General features: G+C 39.7%; 1 protein-coding gene across 1 annotated transcript in view; it reads right to left on the reverse strand.

Moving 5' to 3' along the window:
* Positions 1–3392: 3392 nt before the first annotated feature.
* Positions 3393–21774, reverse strand: part of CNGA1 (cyclic nucleotide gated channel subunit alpha 1) — a gene marked incomplete at its 3' end in the record, with an annotated part of 30438 nt that continues 12056 nt past the window's right edge. Inside the window, exons 2-9 of the mRNA XM_079701965.1 lie at positions 16472–16592; positions 15101–15217; positions 14064–14126; positions 8805–8846; positions 8607–8717; positions 7222–7329; positions 6339–6445; positions 3393–4807 (exon numbers count right to left, since the gene is read on the reverse strand). Of these exons, the coding sequence (XP_079558091.1) occupies positions 3393–4807; positions 6339–6445; positions 7222–7329; positions 8607–8717; positions 8805–8846; positions 14064–14126; positions 15101–15217; positions 16472–16578 (2070 nt within the window). The 5' untranslated portion in view covers positions 16579–16592. The remainder of the gene's footprint in view (positions 4808–6338; positions 6446–7221; positions 7330–8606; positions 8718–8804; positions 8847–14063; positions 14127–15100; positions 15218–16471; positions 16593–21774) is intronic.

Below are 21774 nucleotides of genomic sequence, written 5' to 3' on the forward strand. Positions count from 1 at the left end.
TACGTTCTCTGATTCCCTTTCCTTGAATCTCCCACTTTCTCCCTTCATCTAGAGATAAACTAGTCCAGCAAATAGCAAACAATTTCTTCTGAGTCTATAAGCCTCGTTTGGTACTTTATATTCTGAACAGTCTATAAACTAGGATATCCAATAATACAATTTCAGTAGTCATAGAAAGAATATCTCCTAAACTGACAGCGTCCAAGCCAGGCATACTTCCAACACTTTTAAAGCAGATCTGTAGTTCTCAAACATTTTAAAGCAATGGACTTTTTTTTTTTTTTTTTTTTTTTTTTTTTTTTTTTATTTATTTATGGCTGTGTTGGGTCTTCGTTTCTGTGCAAGGGCTATCTCTAGCTGTGGCAAGCGGGGGCCACTCATCATCGCGGTGCACGGGCCTCTCACTGTCGCGGCCTCTCTTGTTGCGGAGCACAGGCTCCAGACGCGCAGGCTCAGTAATTGTGGCTCACGGGCCCAGTTGCTCCGTGGCATGTGGGATCTTCCCAGACCAGGGCTCGAACCCGTGTCCCCTGCATTGGCAGGCAGATTCTCAACCACTGCGCCACCAGGGAAGCCCTTAAAGCAATGGACTTTTTAAAAAATAAAAATATAAACTGAAGTTCAATATAAATGCTGCTTGCTCCTTTTTTTCCCTTTTTGCTTACCTCTAATATATATCTTATACATTGGTAAAAGCTTCTTGTAATGGAATTATTATTAGTGCCTAGATGAACTTCCTGAAAATAATACTGAAAAGCTTCCATTTATCTTGTTATTTTACCCATTAAATTTGCATTTTATACTTTATTTGATCATGTTTTCATTTTAGACTAGTATATATCCTATATTAAAATCTTCTGGAAATATCCACGTTAGAAAAGAATTGCCTACTATTACCAAAGAGCTCTGATTTTACCACCTATAATTTCCATGGGGAAAAAAATATACAGCTTCAGGTTCTGAAGGTTATAATTATAGGCCAACATTGCCTCCTAATGGTAAGAAGCTTATTTACACCATATGTCAAGTTAGAAATTTTGGTTTCTTTTTTAAATATGTGCAAAACTTTGAAGTGATCTCTTCCTATGAGAATATTACCTTATTTTGATAACAGAGTTGGGAGGGAGATACAGTACTTATCAGACATACTGGCAAGACTAGGTCATGGGGTTTCTGCTCTCCCTCTGATGTGCCACCTACAAGTCCCAGAATTCTCTCTCTCATTTCCTCTCAGATACAGTTACTAAAGATCTTTAAACTTCAGCCAGCCCTCACTTGTCCTTATGTCAAGCTTGTCTTAGTCTTAATATGTTAAGATGCTAGCTCCAGACAGCCAACTGGAGTGTGGGATCAGCTTGGAAAACAGATGGTCCCTGGATTGCTAAAAGGTGAGCTCCTGCTTTGACATCTACCTGTACCCAGGTCAGCACACTTACCATCAGTCTCACCAAAGCCGCATGTTCCCTGTCTTTTTTTTTTTTTTAATCCCCTCATGAAGCCAAAGCCCAGTTGTGAACCTCTGCTTTGTACTCCAGGTGTCTAAAACTGGAGCCTTCACCACCACCTATCAGAGCCTCTACCTGGAAGAGTCATGAAAAAGGAATTGGCTAAACCCTCCTTAGCTCAAGCCTTTGAACCAAGAATCTGCTACCTATCTGATATAAGTTCACAGAGCTTTGGATCAGAGGTCATCAAATCAGAACTCTTGGATATGTCTCTAGCCCAGGTCAGATTCAAAATCCCCCCCACCTGGATGCTGTGACTGGGGCCGCTTCTACTTTGGGAGCCAGCCGTGAGCCAGGTGTGTAACCCTCACTCACTCCTATCTTACTGAATCCGCCTGCTATGAGGAGCCAGCAAGGCTTTTTACAATGTCTAGAGGTTTTTATAACAGGCAAGAAAGAACACAAAGAAAAGAATAAAATGCAGTTGGAGGAGAAGGAATAAGAATAAGAAAGAAAAGAGAGGAAAAGGAGCACTTGTTTCAGGCAGAAACCATATTATATATTACTTACGATCCACCCACTCCAGGACTAGCCACTTCCTCTGTAGTGAAGAAGTACTTGCCTGCCGATACAAAAGAGACAGATAAAATGTAGAAGGGAAACGTAAGGCTGCAAAGACAATGTATAATTCAATAAATATTCTATTGGTAGAGTAGGATAAATTCTACCATTGGCATGCACCGATTGAGGTCCACATAGATATCTGAAATGTCAAATTAACAAGAAGCCACGTTAAGTCATATTATTACAGGCACATATAGAAATCTGATATCAATTCCAGTGATCTGTTTTGAGAATTTATTGAGCCACATCTGGGTTTAGCAGTAGAGTTGTATAATTGATTAGCAATGTCTTCCATGAGCACACACTTGTCATATAGTTCCCTTTTCTTTTCTAGAACCATCCTCCCATTAACTCCTTCCTGGTTCTCTAGCTAAGTGCTTCTCAAGCTTTAATGTATGAATTACCTAGGGGTTTGTTAAAATTCAGATTCTGATACAGCAGGTCTGGGGTAGGGCCTGAGATTCTGAATTTCTAAGAAGCTCCCATGATGCCCATGCTGGACCATAGAACTTTCAGGTCTCCTTTTCTAACAACAATTTCCTTTGTTCATCACCCAGCAAGAGTATTACCTTTATCTTTTTTTCTTATTGCTGGTCAGTCAAGAGAAAGAAGATAGTAGCCACTGCTGTCAGGTCTTAATAATTAGATAATTAAAAAAATTTTATTATAAAAGATTCCTATAACATCTTATGATTTTCAATTTCATATATATATATATATATATATATATATATATATATATATATATGGTTTGTCATGCTTTTATCAGTAAGAAGTTTTTCTCAACCATTCTTCCCAAGCCCTAGAATAAAATGATTAAGGTCCCTAAAATGCCCCAGAAGCTCTAAAATATCCTAAACTCTCTACTAAATTATCAAATAAATAATATCCACTACAGCTTTAGGTTTTATTTTACTTTATTCCATTCTAATTCTTTTTAAATGGTATCCTGAACATGATGTACACGGTAATTCCCAGTTGCTCCTTAACAATATAAATTGCCTGAAAGTGAGGGATACTTGTTCACTTTTATAAAGAGTGTTACATAAAAGAAGCACATGTGAAAAAATCAGAAGATATAAATATTGATAAGTTAATTGGTTTATATCTTTGCACGTTATCCATTGTGAAAAATTCTAAGTGTGATGATTCTTTAGCCACAGTACCGCACAAGTGAGTGTACGGCCTTTGGTGCCCTGCACCAAAGCACATTTTCCTTATGGAAAAATTCCCAGCTGAATCATTCTCTTCTTTCAACTTACAGGTGCCATCATCACATCACCAAAAGGATCTTGAGGCATGTCCTTATGAATAACCAGCTTTTCAGTCCTGTGTAGAGTCTGTGGGCCCACTTTCAGCTCCAGATCCTTCAATAGCTGAAAATTCTGTGTCAATAAGTGGTTTCAGAAATTGCTCAACCTTGGTTAGCCTTTGCTTCAGTTTCTGCTGCATTGACTCATACTCAGCCAGGATCCGAGCAAACTTTGTTTGCAGGAGGTCTACTGACCCCTCCATTCGAGTGACCTTCTCTTCAAGATCTTTAGGATCACTTCCAGCATTTGCAATGTTTAAGTCCAGTAGACCATCTTTCATCAAGATTTGCTTCCCTTTCTCTTCTAGCATACATTTGGCATCTGGGTACTCAGTTAGAGCTTCCATGAGGTCATCTTTTGAGAGACAGAACAGATCTGAGTAGCCAATACTTTTAATGTTGGCCGTTCTTCGATTGCCAGCTTTGCTGCCTTTAATGTTAAGGATGCTGATCTCACCAAAGTAGCTGCCATCACTCAATACTACAAACTGAGTGATTCCATCATCTGCCACCACGGCGAGTTTGCCTTCCTTGATGATGTACATCTCTCGTCCAATATCCCCTTTCTTGCAAATGTAATCTCCAGGACTGTAGACTTGGGGTTGTAATTTCAAGACCAACTCCACCAACAGACCAGCTTCACAGTCGGCAAAAATGCGCACCTTTTTTAACGTGTCTAAGTGAACATTGATGGCAATCTCTGCTCTTAGTTTATCAGGTAGATACTTCAAGACTTCTCTCTCATCCACTGTTTTTTTGTTGGTCCACAGATAGTCAAACCATTTAATAACTCTCTTTTCCATATCTTTGCTTACATTTCGAAAATGCATGTATTGCTTGATTGCATCAATTCTTGCTTGAAATTCTGCTCTGGCTGCATTCATGTTGGAAATCATAGAACCTATGTTACCAACAATGGTGGCAAAAATTAACACTCCAATTAGGAAATCAGCCACCACAAAGATATACTCAGAATCCCTCACAGGAGGTGGTGTTTCACCAATGGTGGTCAAAGTCAGTGTAGACCAGTAAAGGCTGTATACATATTTTCTAGCCAAACGGCCAAATTCAGGATCGTTAACATCAGGATAGACCCACGTATCATTTCCAAATCCAACAGCTTTGGAAATAGAGAAGTACACACACGCATTCCAATGGATGATGATGACAATATACATAACAAGGTTAGAAATCCTGAAGATGTTTGGGTAGTTTGTCCTTGTTTCTGTTCTCTGGAAGAACTCAAACATTCGAGAGATCCTTAGCAGTCTGTTCAGTCTAATTTCTGGATAGCTCCAGCCCAGATTAAAATACAGCAGATCAGTTGGTATCACTGATACAACATCAAGTTTAAATTGAAAGTTTGATTTATATTTCTCTATGAGTTTAAGCTCTTCCTTCACCAGTAGTCCTTGTTCTAGGTAACCTAAAATAGAAAAAAAAAAAAGTAATGTTTTTTCCTTTTTATGCCACTGTAAATTTTTCTAAAGTAACTCTCAACAAACTTCATTGAGTTCAAAACAAGAGTTCATTCCAATAAATATGCTTTTAGCAATGTAATAAGATATGAGTACTGATCAACATATGGCTGTGGAAAATGTTCTTTTGCAGAAATAAAAAGTAAAGCTTTGTAAGTACAGAAGTGAGAGATTATATGCAATGTATATATACAAGGTATATATACAGACCTCTCTAGAGTCAGCATCTTGTCCAAGTAAAGCTATGCCTTTTATGAACAGGGTTCTTGGAAAGTTTTCTTTTTCTAGCACTGTGCTTAATTCCTCATGCCACTCTTTTGTCAGAATCCCAGCCCCACCCTTGAAGCTTGGGTACCTCCTTGCTGCTTGACTATTGTGCATATTCTTGCCTTGCCCCTTCAATGTGAAGCATATGTCCTTTGAGGCTTCACTTTCATATCTCTTTCTTGCCCCTCCCAGGCTTCCTTAGACATCTGGGATTTTCCTTTCTCTTAAGCTGCTACCATGCACCTTGTGTGTTAAACCCAGAATTTCAATACCAGGATATATTTCACTAGGGAAAAATTTGTTTCTCTTCCTGGTTACCAGAGCTGTGCATAGAACTGAACTGAAGCATTGCTCCAGTGCACTGATATTAGAGAATGTCTTTATTTTACATAATGATTCTTAAAAGCAATACTCTGCATACACAGGTTACCTTTGCATGTGGTAGTATAGAAAAATGAGCTTATACCTACTTAACAAGAATACTTAAGTCGGAAGCTATCAGATCCTGCCCAGATTATTGGTCAATAATGCCTCATCATGGACCACAAAGTTGAATTAAGGATGTACATCCTGTTTCTTATAAAATTTCTAGTACAGCTCTGCTGAGTACAATGACATTTTCCCCCATGCCTCTTCAAGGTATCTCTGTTAGGTAGCAATTACCCTTTCCCCACAGAACTGGCAGAATATTTCTGTTTTCTCTATTCCTCTCTCCTGGTATAAACCCAGTGAACAGAAAAATGGAGGAAAGCCATCAATCCACATCCAGAAGGTTGCCTAGTAACATCCTTCTGAATCAGCTGGAGTGGCCTAAGCCTGTGGGTGGGTATATGGTACTCTTACTTTCAAGAGTGCTTTTTCCTCTAAAACAAATTTTTGTGAGTCTTTTTTTTTTGAAGAATACTTGAATTAAGAAATTTCAAGTTGGGCTTCCCTGGTGGCACAGTGGTTGAGAGTCTGCCTGCCGATGCAGGGGACACGGGTTCGTGCCCCGGTCCGGGAGGATCCCACATGTTGCGGAGCGGCTAGGCCCGTGAGCCATGGCCTCTGAGCCTGTGCGTCCGGAGCCTGTGCTCCGCAACGGGAGAGGCCACAACAGTGAGAGGCCCGCGTACAGCAAAAAAAAAAAAAAAAAAAAAAAAGAAAGAAATTTCAAGTTATACATAGAGATAAAAGCATGAAATTACAAAATATCCAAAACAACATATTTACCTGTCCTTGTTTGTACAAACATATCGAGAAGATAGACTGTATCTGATAAATAATCAAGAATGAGCCAATATTCTAGGTAATCAGACTGAAGTTCATCAAAACATGCTCTGTAAAAGAAAACCTTGTATAAATAAAATGAAATGGGACCAATTTAAGTAAAAGTCCTCTTTGTATAATTTTTATCACGATGAGAAGTATAACACACTAAGGCGAGGAGGGGTCCTTGGAGTCCATTTAATCAACTATGGCTTTCCCAAATCTATTCCCAAATCTGAGGGTTGGATTTAGTTTTCTCACACTTCTGAATTTCAACATTCTTTCCATTATGCTAGTCAGCTTTGTGAAAACATCAAATGAGAATAAATGGCTTCAAGCTAACGTCAAAGTATTTTTGGGTGATACACATTGATAGCCAGGTTCATGTTGACTATTTGTACCCAAAATGCCTTGGGAAATCATGCATGGTCCTGGATGGCTGAGATGTTTACTGTCTAAAAGACAAGGAACCATAGATATCCCTTGAGAAACACATCTTGCTCTATAAAACCTAGATCCTTGATCTTTTTCCAGTCTTGGCAAAATTTTTTTCTTGCAGGCCAAAGAAAATAAAAAGTTTCTCCCAAAGTTCTAATTAAATGATTGAGCAATCAAAAGTTTAAAACTATCCCCACCCCACCCCCATCCCCATACTGGATTTCCAAGGATATTGGGAACCAAAGCAGCTACTCTTGCTCTTAGGAAAACACATTGAGAATGATGCAACCTCTCTTCACAACCTGTGGTGGAGAAAGGAGGTATGTCCTAAAGAGCTCTAGGCCAAACTGTTAAGTCAGTTAACTTGGAAACTAGAAGTGGTTTGAGATCCACAAAAATATATAGACACCTTGCAATAATCATGGTCCAGTTGTACATGACAGGTAAGGTGATGCAAAACAGCCAGTTGTAATACGTGCTTCCTGAGGGATCAATAACCATGACTTCCTTCTTCTCCCTAGCAGCAATTGGAAATAAAGGGGAAGGTTACCAAGAAACAAGAATATTTTTATTTCAAATACCAAATATGGTTATGCCCATCGCCCACAATTGATGAATTAGAAATAAGCTGAAGAAGCTCACTCCACAGTGGGAAGACTAGCTTGGCATAAGTGCATTAGTCATAAGAAACTGGTTAGGGAGGGGTGGATAGATAGTTAAATTACTAGTCTTACATTAAACCATACTTTAGACTTTTATTAAAAACCTTGTTTTACTGTGATGCTGCAGACACTTCTATCACTCCAGCTACTGAGAGAGAACAATGGCATAGATCATGCCGAACTCTGGATATTCCACAGACCCCTTTGGTAGGCAATGGTTGGTGGGACAATGATGATTTTACCACTCCCCCTACCAGGTAACAAAACAATTGGGGACCACACTGTGAGGGGGAACTCATGGCTTCTTTCTCATCTGTATGGAGAGAAGAATATAACACAATCTAATATAAAGTGCTTGTTCTTAAGTGTGTATGAAGAATTGAGAGGCAATAGAGGGCAAAAGAAAGAAGGAAGGAAGGAACTATATGATCAAATGGACATTTTTTTTTAAACTTTCTGGTATCAAATTTATATTTTTAAGGATTTTTTCTTTTATACAACATCAACACATTTCTAACAGGCACAAATAAGTAAACCATCATCTGGTAAAGAGTTTTCTTTGAGTAAGTTTAGAAGACAATATTTTCTTTAATAAAAAGCAAAAAGATAGTTCTGAAAATATCACTCAGCCTTATCCTTGTGAAATTCTAACTCTCAAATGTTTTAAAAAGTTTCTTTCAAATAGCTGATGTTTTGACAGCATTTATACTGCTCTCAAAATTAGGCATGGCTTTTGCAATGAGACTACTTTACTTTGGATTATTTGCCATACAGTATTTATGACTCAAAAATGTTAATGAAATTATTACATTTTTATTTCGACTAAAAATATTGATGGTAAGATCCTAGAAACACAATTTTCTTTGGATCCTAAATCTGTCCCAGTGGTAAGTTTATCTTCACCAGTGTTTAAGGAAGGAAATTAACCATGACGCTGAAAATTCTTGATTAGAAAACTAAGGCTACCGTTGTTAATTTTAAGGAAATTTGAAAAAAATTAAATTCACATTTGATAGCAATTTATTTAGTCTTTACACTGGGCCTCTTTACTATAAACTTGTGGGAAATTATCCCTGCATCCTAAACCCATCACAAATTTATTCCTAATTTCAATGCCAGTAAAAATACTTACTCTTCTTTCTTGTCTTTGCTTTTCTCCTCTTTCTTTTTCTTGTCTTTGTCCTTTTCTTTCTTCTTTTCCTTTTCTGGGTCCTTTTTATTTTCATTTTTATCATCTGGCTTGCTGAAGAAATGAGAGATGTAGTTGGCAAAATACAAAAATGTTATGGATAGAAAAATGTGGGGTGATTCATGCCAAAGTCTTACTTACCTCTTCTTTTCTTTTTTCTTTTTCTTTTTTTCTTTTGGTTTTCTATAGAAAAAAAACAATATATCACATAATCAAATTACATTCTGACTCCATTCTTGTTTACCTTCCTCTGCACTGGGCAAGAATTCTGGGCTTTGTGTTCAAAGACCTGCCCCCGTGTTCAAAGACCTGCCCCCATATTCAGAGACCATAAATCTGATCTCCTAATGGTGGGTTCAACAAGAAATAGACATGCACCCAGACAATAAACAAATAAAATTCCTGGGAATTAGTGCATGTGGAAAATTGGAGAAAATGGAGGTGGATAAAGGCATAAACCCAGGGAGGGAAATTTAAGAAACAAGAGCCCCCAAGAGTGTACTTTCAAAGTCTCAATGTATATCCAAAAAATGGGTACTTAAAATTTAGGCTTCTTGATGTCACTTGTATTTATACTTGAATAAGAGTTTTGAGAATTTCAAGAAAATGCCATCAATTTTCTTTAGAGGGGTAATCCTGGCTGAAGCAATGTTTTTTTTTTTTTTTTTTTTGCGGTACACGGGCCTCTCACTGTTGTGGCCTCTCCCCTTGCGGAGCACAGGCTCCGGAGCACAGGCTCAGCAGCCACGGCTCACGGGCCCAGCCGCTCCGCGGCATGTGGGATCCTCCCAGACCGGGGCACGAACCCGCGTCCCCTGCATCGGCAGGCGGACTCTCAACCACTGCGCCACCAGGGAAGCCCCTGAAGCAATGTTTTATGAGCAGACAAAAAGCTCTGTGGTAACAGAGTAGAATCCTAATTAGAATCATTCACCAGATTTGAGATCACCTTCTTCTTTATACAATTTCTTCTTGAGTGGAGAATATGGGATTAGCGGGCTCCTTCTGCATTTGGCTTTCTCTATCAGCAGAAGAATGGATTCTTGAGTCAGACAGAGCTAAGGACATAGTAGGCTGTCATTGTTGGCTCAGATATCTTGGGAAAATGTATTATTCAGACATGAATGATCAGGCATCTCGTTACCACTGTGATAGTCAGGGAAGGCTTTTAAAGGGAAGTAGGTCTAAACCTAGGCCTCAGAGTATGGGTAAGAGTTGGAGAGGTTAAGAAGAAGAGAAAGGGGGCTTCCCTGGTGGCGCAGTGGTTAAGAGTCCACCTGCCGATGCAGGCGACACAGGTTCGTGCCCCGGTCTGGGAAGATCCCACATGCCACGGAGTGGCTGGGCCCGTGAGCCATGGCCGTTGAGCCTACGCGTCCGGAGCCTGTGCTCCGCAACGGGAGAGGCCACAACAGTGAGAGGCCCGCGTACCGCAAAAAAAAAAAAAAAAGAAGAAGAAGAAGAGAAAGGATGTTAAAGGGAGGAAAATTTTCAGGTGCAAATATACAAATGAACTTAGTCTGTATAGGAATGGCCCAGCAGAAGTAGAAAGCTGCTACTAAGGAGAAATAGGAGATAAAATTGACAAGGAGATGGGGCTTGGCACCTAAGGTTGTCATGTACAAACAGAAACAGAACATAAAGTTAGATAAGGGGGAGTTTATTGCTATGGGAGTACATTCCTATGATACAAGATTTAACACCCTAACATAGACCCTGGGAGATGGTGCTGGCACACTTCTTGGATGGCTCTTAGAAGCTCAGAAAAGGTGACAGCTCACAGTAAGTGAAATATAAATTATAAAATGCCATGGCACATGGTGGAGGAAGGTATCAGAAAGATTCAGAGAAGTGGTAGGCTAAAATGGATATACTAAGTAAGAAAAATAGCCCACCAACTGATTATGTTCCCTAAGAGGGCTCAGAGGATACAAAAATGACAGGGAATGTGCTGGTGAGAGGGGCACCAACATTACTGAGAAGCTCATTGGTGCTGTCCTCTGTAGACCAGGGCTGATAGTGAGAGATGCTGAACTGGGTACAGAACTAGACTTCCCTGAGAGCAATAGGGATGACAGGATCTAGAAATCACAGAGACCAGTGGCAGTGCTTACCCATCAGAAGAGAAACAGGTCTGATAATTTTAATTATCAGTAAGGTGAGCATAGTAGCCAGGGTCTTAACCCACAGAGCGCTATGGAAGAGATTAACAGAATACTGTATTCCTAGATAGATGGGCACCTTGTTGACTTGTTAGGGTACTGTTTTACATTTATAATAAAAAACAAATTGGAAATGGATGCTCAGGAGGTTAATGGCAACTTACCCCAATAAAAAGTCACAACCCCTTGAATAGTTTCTAAACCTGAGGTAGCTCTCAGAAATGAAACCACCAGTCAGAGGAGAAGCCCAGTCCCCATGAAGAAGGACTCTGCAACACCATGACAAGTATATTCAGTAATGATTTCCCCAGTCTTTCCTCCAAAGAAAACCAATGATCATTTACTTAAGTAACTGTACACTGGGGGTAAAAAAGAATACCTAGATACATTAAAGGCCATTTTCACACAGGACCCAAGTTGACATTGAGACCCAGGGACTAAAGCATCATCATGCCCCACCCCCATTAAAGTGAGGGACATATGGTGGTTTGGTAGTAATTTGTGGGGCCTCCACTGGGTCTAAGGATGCCCCCTTGTGGTCATTTGTCCAGTTCCTCTATGTAAACATGGAATGCATTTATTTAGTCATTGGCAGAATGACAATCATCTCCTCATCTCCACTAGTTCCTTGGCTTGTGGAATAAGAGCTAACATAGTGGGGAGGACCAAGTGGAAGCCCTAAAGCTGCCTCCTACCTGCTGGCAAAAAGCAATATTGCAACCTGGACAGGAAAGGAAATGCAATCCTTAAAGACCTAATGCATGCAGGGGTGGTGCTTCTCCATCACACCCTCATTTAATTCAATGTCTGGCCCTTATTAAAACCAAATGGATCCTGGTGGATGGCAGCAGACTAATGCAAAATCAACCAAATAATAGCTCCAAATGTAGTCACTGTGGCAGATGTGAAAAACAATACACTCACCCAATCAATACCATATTCCTAAGGTTCCGGGTCAATCGTGGTGAATGTGTTATTTTTAACCACTATCGGGGAAGAGGGTCAGAAACAGTTCATATTCACATGGGATGGAAAACAGTATGTATTTACACTATTTTCCAGGGCTATGTTAACTCCCCCTCCCACTGTCATGACATAATCTAGAGGGACCTGGACCACGTGGACATTCCTCAGAGTATCACATTGGTCCACTATATCCATATCAATGACATCATGTTAATTGGGTCCTGAAAGAGGATTATCTAACCATGGGACAGAAAATGACTGCTGACCATGAGCTGGATCCTGCCAGAACTAACAAGTCATAAGGTTGTATTGCAACCTGTCACATGATAAAGCGATGTACTTGGGACTGAGCAGGTGGCTCGGCACCCTCGCCCCATGTCATCTACCACTGCTGCATCAAAGCTATTCCTCCCCCCAGACCCATGGCCATATACTGGGCTTATAGGAACAACTGATGGAGCATGATCTGTGGGTGAGTCAGCTTAGCATCTGGATGCAAGCCAAAATGAGCTGTTGTCTACAATACAGCCTTACCTAGAGGTGGCCTTAAAAGATACTGAGGTTAATCTTACCAATGGCACAGCTTTAAGCAATGCACAATCATCTACTTTGTGGGGAAAAAGCAATGGCCTAAATTAACAATATACAAGGCAGACTTCCCTGGTGGCACAGTGGTTAAGAATCCACCTGCCCATTCAGGGGACACGGGTTCGAGCCCTGGTCTGGGAAGATCCCACATGCCACGGAGCAACTAAGCCCATGCGCCACAGCTACTGAGCCTGCGCTCTAGAGCCTGCAAGCCACAACTACTGAAGCCCGCGTGCCTAGAGCCCGTGCTCTGCCACAAGAGAAGCCACCACAATGAGAAGACCGTGCACTGCAACAAAGAGTAGCCCCCACTCGCTGCAACTAGAGAAAGCCTGCACGCAGCAACGAAGACCCAACGGCAGCCATAAATAAATAAATAAATTTATTATTTTTTTTTAAAAAAAAGAATATACAGTGATTCATGGGCAGTCACAATGCATTGGGTGGTTGGTCAGGGACCTGATGAAAAAATATTGCAAGATCGGGAAAAATAATTCTGGAGAATAGGCAGACTAAATGGACTTTATGGGCATGAGCACAAGGTTTTAAAACCTTTGTATCCCATATTAATGCCCATCAAATAGTAGGTGCCATGGAAAAGAAAAGAACAACCAAGTAGACAGAATAAATCAGCCTGCTGACAAAGCCAACCTCTGTCACTGGCATCCTCAATGCTGGCACAATGTGGATATGAATGGAGCAACCATGGTGGAAGAGATGGAGACTATACATGGGCCCAACACATGAGGTCCCGTTCACCCAGGCAATTTAACTGCTGCTATTGCTGAATGTCCAGTCTTCCAGTTACAAAGACTAATGCTATGACTCTAAAAGAGCTCCATTACTTGAGGAAAGCAATCAGTCACTTGATGGCAAGTTAATTACACCATGGAAAGGGCATCAAATAATCTTGACTTGAATCAATATATATTATGGATACTAATTTGCTTTTTTGCCTCAGGGCTTTGACCAGTGCCACTATCCAGTTTGGGTTGCTGCCAGCTCATAGTTTCCCTCTCCCTTGGCTGGCCTTGGCTGAAGGAAGCCACCGTGCTCAAAATTATGCACCCCTTCCTAGAGGCAGTCCTCATACAATGACTGCGCATGGGTACAAAGCCCAGTCCTATTGCCTAACTATGGAACAGCTCTGAAGGGCCATCCCTTCTCCAGAGCTCCCCATAGCATCACATGGCACATCAACTCTATTCTCTGAAGTTCAACTTCTCCTTCTACCCAATCCTACTCCCCTAACTCCCTTCTAGGTATCATTTCTGAGAGCACTCCCAATAAACCTCTGTATACAAAGCTCCTTCTCAGAGACTGTCTCCTGGGAAACTTGACCTAAGACACATTGGCTCAGAATGGGAAGGATTAATGATGTTTTATTTATTTTGTCAGCCACCCTAACCCTAACCACATGGCGGGGCAATTTCATATATGCTATAAACATGGTTTTTCTACACGTATTCAAATACATACATACGTACATACATATTACTTGTAACATGAGTAGCTACATTTTTCAGGAGGAAATAACCAAATGACAAAATAATGGAAAAACTTTGCCATTGGATTAGATAGAGTTTGCCCTTATCTGCAGTATAACACATTCAGATGTATTTCTACCTTTTTACTGTCTTTCTTTAAAAACAAAGGTTTGGTTTACTATTGTCAATGTACTTACTGTTCTTTATTGCTGCTGTTGTTAACATTGAAAAGTGCAATGGCTCCAGGCAAGTACTGCTCCCTGGGAAATGAAAAAGCACAGTGAAATCATAATAGTCACCATGTGTGTAATGTCCAGAGTAAATAAAAAGTCTTAAAGAACAAATTCTTTTCAGGTTCTACCCATTACTAACTCGTGCCTAGATAATTTTTGAAAATATAGAGTCTCCACGAAGCATGAGTTGCTGAATATCAGGGCCATGAACCAAAGTAATTAATAAATGTTTATTAATCGGTGCTCACAATGCATCACAATACCATCCTCCACACCCTGAGTAAGCCAGTTTGGATGCTACTAACTCCCAGAAAGCAATTAAGACTTAGATTGTCCGGGAAGATAGGAAGGGAAGACAAGACAAATGCAAACAGTATGAAAGCTGAAGGTGGTCAGTGAGAAAAGAAACAGGAGGGGGAAAAAAGAGGGAAAAAAACAAAGTAGAAGTAAATAGGTTTGACAGGATGGGAACCCCTGATCCACACCAATACCACACTCTTTCCACACTCTCAGGGTCACACGTTTGAAGTTTCCACAAGTACTTTTTTCCCTAAGGATTTTTTAGCTTTTCTCATCTCGTTACTCACCCTAGCGCTCTGCTTCCCTGAAAGTAGGATTGAATGGGAGAGACCATTTTAGAGAGTGACAGCTAAACCCTCTCACACGTAATTGCTTGGAAGAAGGATCAGAAAGAAGGAAGAAATCAGAGAGGACTCAGGCATGAGGTTTCCTAAGGGACAGACACGGGTCTCAGGGAAAATGATCAGCAAGAGTGTTCATGGCTTGGAACCCCATGGACACAAATTATCATCAGGCAGTGGCAGTTTCCCAAGAGAAGAAGAGGGTAAGGAACAGAAGTAGCAATTTACTCCCGAGATCCTGCAGAGTAGCTGGGTAGCAGGAGTGTTGGCCAAGCCCACTGAGTGGAAGAGTAGAACACCTTTCTTTCATCTAAATAATAGTTTAAAAACTGATGTGGAGGGATAGATCATACTGCTTACCTCTGTGATGGCTGTCCCCTTCCATGTTGACTACTTCTAAAGGAATCCCTTGCATGAGTGTTTTCACTCTCTGATTCTTCAAATATAGAGGCACTGTCATCATCATCAGAAAAGGAGCTATGGTTCAATAGGAGGCAGAGATTAATTAGATCAGTGCTTTAAACCATTGTGGGGGAACATGTCTCATTTCTCGTCTCTTTCTCTCTCAAACGAACACAGACAACAGTTTTTAATAAGAGTGAGATGACAACTGTTCAGAATACACAGAATTAGATAGAGTATATGCACAATCCAGTAAAATACGTGTAATTAAGAAAATACTTTCTAGGTCTTCCATATTTATATTGTTTGATGCATTGATTAGCTAATATTTATCAAATCAAAAGTATGATATCTGTACTTCAGGTCATGTTATACAGTTTTCTGAACATGTAATAACATTTCCTTCCACTAAAAGTAAATTCATCCACATTTATACAAATTCTATTCATTTATAGGGTAACCACTTTAAATTATACTTTTAAAACACGTTAGCATTTCACACTTTGTATTTTTTTTCACATTTCTCTATGGTAATGTTATCCCTTTAGATGTGAAATGTCCCATGAGGAAAGGTCTTGCCAGTGACTAACGAAATATTTGGCAAAGGTGCATCTAAAGAATCACCACAATAATATCTATGTTCATTTGTTAGATAAGTAAGGCTGTCCTAAAGAATAAATTCACTAAATTAAATAAAGTACAAAGTTCAAGGTTTCAAATTAAAAGTTAAACTGAAATTAAGCTTAGTTAAATTGAAGAACTTTGGCTAGTATTAAAAATACATAGGGGGGCTTCCCTGGTGGCGCAGCGGTTGAGAGTCCACCTGCCGATGCAGGGGACACGGGTTTGTGCCCCGGTCCGGGAAGATCCCATATGCCGCGGAGTGGCTGGGCCCATGAGCCATGGCCGCTGAGTCTGCGCATCCGGAGTCTGTGCTCCGCAACGGGAGAGGCCACAACGGTGAGAGGCCCGCGTACCGCCAAAAAAAAAAAAAAAAATAGGGACTTCCCTGGTGGTGCACTGGTTAAGAATCCACCTGCCAATGAAGGGGACACAGGTTCAATCCCTGGTCCAGGAAGATCCCACATGCCACGGAGCAACTAAGCCCGTGCACCACAACTACTGAGCCTGTGTGCCACAACTACTGAAGCCCACGCACCTAGAGTCTGTGCTCCACACAAAGAGAAGCCACCACAATGAAAAAGCCCTCACGCCACAACGAAGAGTAGCCCCCACTCGCTGCACCTAGAGAGAGCCTGCGCGCAGCAACGAAGACCCGACACAGCCAGGAAAAAAAAAAAAAAACCATAGAAAAAAGCATGCATTTACCTGCATGCTCCATTTTCCATCCTTCTTATTTCCTTTTCAATATCTGGTACAATCACATTGGGAATGTGTACAAAAGAGCGCCGTGTATTGATGATAATTTTCTTCATGGTTAGCTTAATAGCTGGGGAGAAAAAAAGTCTTGTTAGTAGGAAGACTTTTTATATATTTACATACATAATCAAAAGTTTCACTCTATCATTCTTCTAAGGCTGAAATAACAATCTTATTTCCAGTTACATGTAGGAATTATTTTTTAATAGAATACAGTCATGATCCAAGCACTTAATAATCACTAGTCAGGGATTTTGTGTATTTTTTTAAATTCAAGGGTTTTGTGTATTTAAAAATTTTTTTTAAATTCAGAGGTGTAGAACTCTTTTTTTTTTTTAATTTGGATTTACTCCAGCTTTGAAATATTTAGGCAATGTATGGAACAAAATGTGTAGAACAAAACTATAGGGACCTCACAGGCACATCCAACAATTAAGTAACAATGAAAAGCAGTAAAATAAAATACCAAAATGGGTGTAATCAACTGTGAATTTCTACAGGCATTCAGAAAAAATAAAAGGGTCTCAAGTGGTATTCAAATTTTGGAGTGAATAAAGATACAACTGATCCACATTTCAACAAGTCCCCCTAAATTATTCTGATACACATAGTGCTCAGCTTCCCGGGCAACCACTTCAGACATCAGGAAAACGCCAAGAACAAAGTGATCCTGAACTCCAAATCTGTCCTGGCAGCAGGTTCCAGCCCAGCTTCAGGCAACATGAATGACACGTGGGCACACTCGCTCTTGCCTTCTTTCCTGAGGCCCTGCCAGCGTCCAATGACAACGTCCCTGCACTCATGACCAGCCCCAAGTACTTCATCTGGTCTTCAGCGTGCTGCAGTGACGTGGCCTGGAACTTGGAGAAGCTCCTGGGGGGCCCCAACAATGTGCCTGTGTGCACAGGTACAGCCACTGCTTTCTAACCATGGACGTGGAGCCCAACGTTGAAGCCCTGTCATCCCAAGGGCCCAGCTGTGCCCAGGATGCTCCTCCAACCCCTGCTGCTTGGCAGTCACAACGCTGCCCCCTGGGGATTTTATCTCTAAGGGTGTTTCCTCCAAACTTGCATGGAGATAACACCTGATGTCCAGGAAAATGGGCCTAGATGGGTGCTAGGTGTCCATCCCAGCCTCCCCTCTCCCAGACCAAGCCTCCCCACAAATAAAGTGCTATGTGCCAGCAGAAAAACAAAAGGACACTGTGGATTTTTTAAAATGCTGCTGTTTCAGTAAACAAAGAATGTTGTCTGCCATTCCAGTAAACAACAGATGAATGTTGCCCGCTATTCAGCCATCAGCCACTGCAGACGCCAGGGTAGGTGTGCCCTTGGGGGAATTCAGGATGGAGAAAACAGGACACTGGCCCTTGATAGTTAAGATGCATATCAAAGGAATAATTTCAATGAGTCCAGACTCTTGACTCTTCCCATACATAGTAAAGCACTAAAATCATTAACTTGAGAAGTCTGTTTTTTTGTGATTAGCAGTAATCTTTTGATGTTCGACTACATGATTTTTTTTTTTCCCCCAGCAAAAACTCCTATATATTCTTGTTCCTCCCTTACCTCTTTGGATCAGTCCCTCAGAGTTATCTGAGAGGTTGCCTTCCCGGACTATAGTCCTCAGTAATGTCCCCTAAGAAAATATAATTCTCAACTTTTAAGTTGTGTGTTTTTTCCAGTCGACAAAACAAAAACCCAGTATCTGTTCACAGGCTCCAAGAACACCAGCTCTTGTACTGAATGTCACTTGCTATGGTCCTGCTGATGAAGACCCAAAGAAGGCCAACATGCTGAGAGGATGACGGGTGCTGGACAACTTCAGCAGGTACCAAACCTCCACCTAATCCTCTGTGGCTGGTTATCCATCCATCCCTCCCCTCCTCCACAACACACACCCCCTAACCTGCACTCCCAGGTTTTTATTATACGGATTGGGGATTTTTCCTTTGTTATTTTTCTACCACCGATCTCTGGGTTTTGGAGGGAAACTTGCCTTTGTTATGAATAAAATAGAAAAGCAAAAACCAAAAAAAGAAAAAGAAAAAAATCGTTTGATGTGGGAAAATGTAAAAAGCACACTTCATTCTTTAAAACATTACATCTTCCAGTGAGGATAGCCATAAATAATGCTCTTTATTTCACCCTAGTATTCATACAACTAATGAAAACAACTAGCAGCCAGTAGTCAATAAATAGTAAACAGAATTTTTGTAATGTCTGTTAATAAAAGTGTGCACATATTTTAAAATGTAATTAAAGTAAGTTTTAAAGAAACAACCACCTTAAGAAGAGAATTGTTTCACTGACTCCTTTTCAGCAACAGCATGGATATTCTGGTTATATTTATAGCATGCTGGCTTCCTATTGTCATCAATCACTACTCCTTCTGGGAGACCCCGTGCCTTATGATTAGGAAAAGGAGAATATATGATTATTTCATCCATCACAACATAGAAAAAACTACGTGAGTAAAAAAGATTAAACAAGGACAACTAATATTATCCAATATGTCAGAATGAACCAAACCTGGGCTTTGCTTGGACCTGAAGAAAAAAAGAATCACTTCCTTTGTCCCATAATTTCTTGTTGGCCTAAGTGCTCTACATAGGAAAAAACTTTTTTTTATATCACACAATCACTTTTTAATACATATTCACTCTAGGAAGAAAGTAAACAGAAAATATAAATAGAAAAATAAAGATACTCAAAATTCCACACCAGACCGTATAATTATTTATCAACACATTTTCTCCACTGCTTTTATGGTTTCCTTTTTCACATTTAGATTTTAATCTATCAAATTTATTTTGGTATAAGGTGTGAGGTAGGGATTCAACTTTATGTTTTCTAAATGACTAGTCAATAGTATAAATAGCACTAAATCAATAACCAATAGTCCATCTTTTCCTGACTAGTTTGAAATGTCATCATTCTAAATTTGCCTTGCCAACCGTAAAGATTTTGATGGAGTTTGCATTAAAATTATAAAATAAGTTGGGAAATTATTTTCCTCTATGTTTTTGAAAAAGTTTCTACATATCAATCCTACATTTTTATTAATTTCTAGATGTTTTGTATTTTTGTTTCTATTAAGATAGTTAAGATAGTTTTCCCTTGATATATTTTAACTCATTGCTTTTGCTATATCATAAAAATATTTTATTTATTTATTTATCTTGAAACCAGCCAACTTAACTGAGCTTTACAAAAATTATTTCTAATAGTTTTTCTGTTAAATAATTTCTGTTTTCAGTAATGTAATCATAGTACTTACACAAATTATTCTTTCCTCTTTTTCATGAGGTATTTAGCTTTGATGTCTAGTTACCTTGACTAAAAATTCCAGAACAGAACAAGTAACAATCTTTTTTTTTTTTTTTTGCCCACGCAGCATGCAGGATCCTAGTTCCCTAACCAGGGATCAAAACCGTGCCCGCTGCAGTGGAAGCACAGAGTCTTAACAACTGGACAACTGTCTTAAGAGATACCTAGTATGGTTCTTGGCTTTATGAGAATGTTTTAAAGTTTCACTCTTAAGCATATTGCTGACTGTTAGCTTAAGAGAGATGTTTGATTCATGTTAGAGAAATCTCCATTTATTCATATTTTACCAATTTTTAAAAATTAGAAATTGGAATAAACGTTGATTTTTATTAAGGCTCTCTTCCTTTTATAGAAATAATCCTTTTTTTCTTTTAATTTTCCCTATTAACATGATGAGCTACTTTAATAAATTATTTTAATAGCTTTGGAATAAACTCTTCTTGATTATGGTAAGTTCTTTCCATATATATTGAATCCTAGCTGCTAATATTTTATTTTTAATTTTTGCATTAAAATTTTTTCATGTATTAAAGGTAAAATTTGTAGTTCGAGAAAGGATTTTTTTTTTTTTTTTTTTTTTTTTTTTGCGGTACGCGGGCCTCTCACTGCTGTGGCCTCTCCCATTGCGGAGCACAGTCTCCGGACGCGCAGGCTCAGCAGCCATGGCTCACGGGCCCAGCCGCTCCACGGCACATGGGATCTTCCCGGACCGGGGCACGAACCCGTGTCCCCTGCATCGGCAGGCGGACTCTTAACCACTGCGCCACCAGGGAAGCCCAAGAAAGGATTTTTAATAGTAATTGTTGATTCTTTTCATATACTTTTCAACTCTTTTGGTCTCACAGGATTGTTAACAAGACATCTGAAAAGAACCAAAAAATTCTTTTTTTAGAGAATTCATTGCTTTGCTGGTTTTCAAACATGAATTTTGAATAAAAATTTGCAAATCAAAAGGAAACAACTGCTTTTAGAAAGTAAGTTTCAGATTTCATTTTTAAATGGATCATAAAACTTTCTCCCTTATGTGAGGCTGTAAAAAAACTTCACAAAGCTAAAGCAAAGCAAATGATTGGGAAAATCTTATGAACAATTCAGGCAAAATTAACTTGGAACATAAACTATGAATGCTCAGGAAGCAGTCAGGCTCTGACTTGGGTTCAAAACCTGCCTCTACCACTTATTTGTTGAATGAATTCAAGTGAGCTTTTTAACCTTAGTTTTTATCTTTTTCATATCAAATAGCAGAAAGACATGCTGTGCACCCACACACACACAAACCCACACATACAAACATAATTAATTATGAGGCAGAGGTTTTCTAAATTTAGTATGAATGATACCTGTGAAGCTTGTTTAAAATGCAGATTCCAGGGCCCTGCTCTCAGAGTATGAATGAGGAATGACATGGGCGCCAGGAATCTACAATTTTATCAAACACCGTTAAGTAATTCTATTTCAGTTCCTGTATCACACTTAAAGAAACATTACTCTATGTATGCTATTGGCCCTTGGTGCACGACCCCAGTCATATCTGTATTTCTGAATACAGTAGTGGGGAAGACAAAATAATGGTCAAGAAAGGCTTCAAGGCAGGAGGAGGAGGAGGAGGAGGGGTGGGGGAGGAGGAGGAGGGGGGTGGGGGAGGAGGAGGGGGTGGGGGAGGAGGAGGGGGAGGGGAGGGGGAGGGGAAGGAAGGAAGGAAGGAAGAAGGGAAGAAGGAAAGGAAGAAAGAAAGAATGAGGGTCTATATTGGAAAAAAGTGAAACTATGTTTTCAGATGAAATGATAGTATATGTAAACAACACTAAAAAATCTATAGAAAAATATTAGAACAAATAAGTGAACTTAGCAAGGTCACATGACAAAAAGTCAATGTAAAAAAGTTTATTTTATTTCTGTATGTTAGCAATGAATAATTAGAAA

Source organism: Hyperoodon ampullatus, assembly GCF_949752795.1.
Source record: "Hyperoodon ampullatus genome assembly, chromosome: 1".
Taxonomy (NCBI): domain Eukaryota; kingdom Metazoa; phylum Chordata; class Mammalia; order Artiodactyla; family Ziphiidae; genus Hyperoodon; species Hyperoodon ampullatus.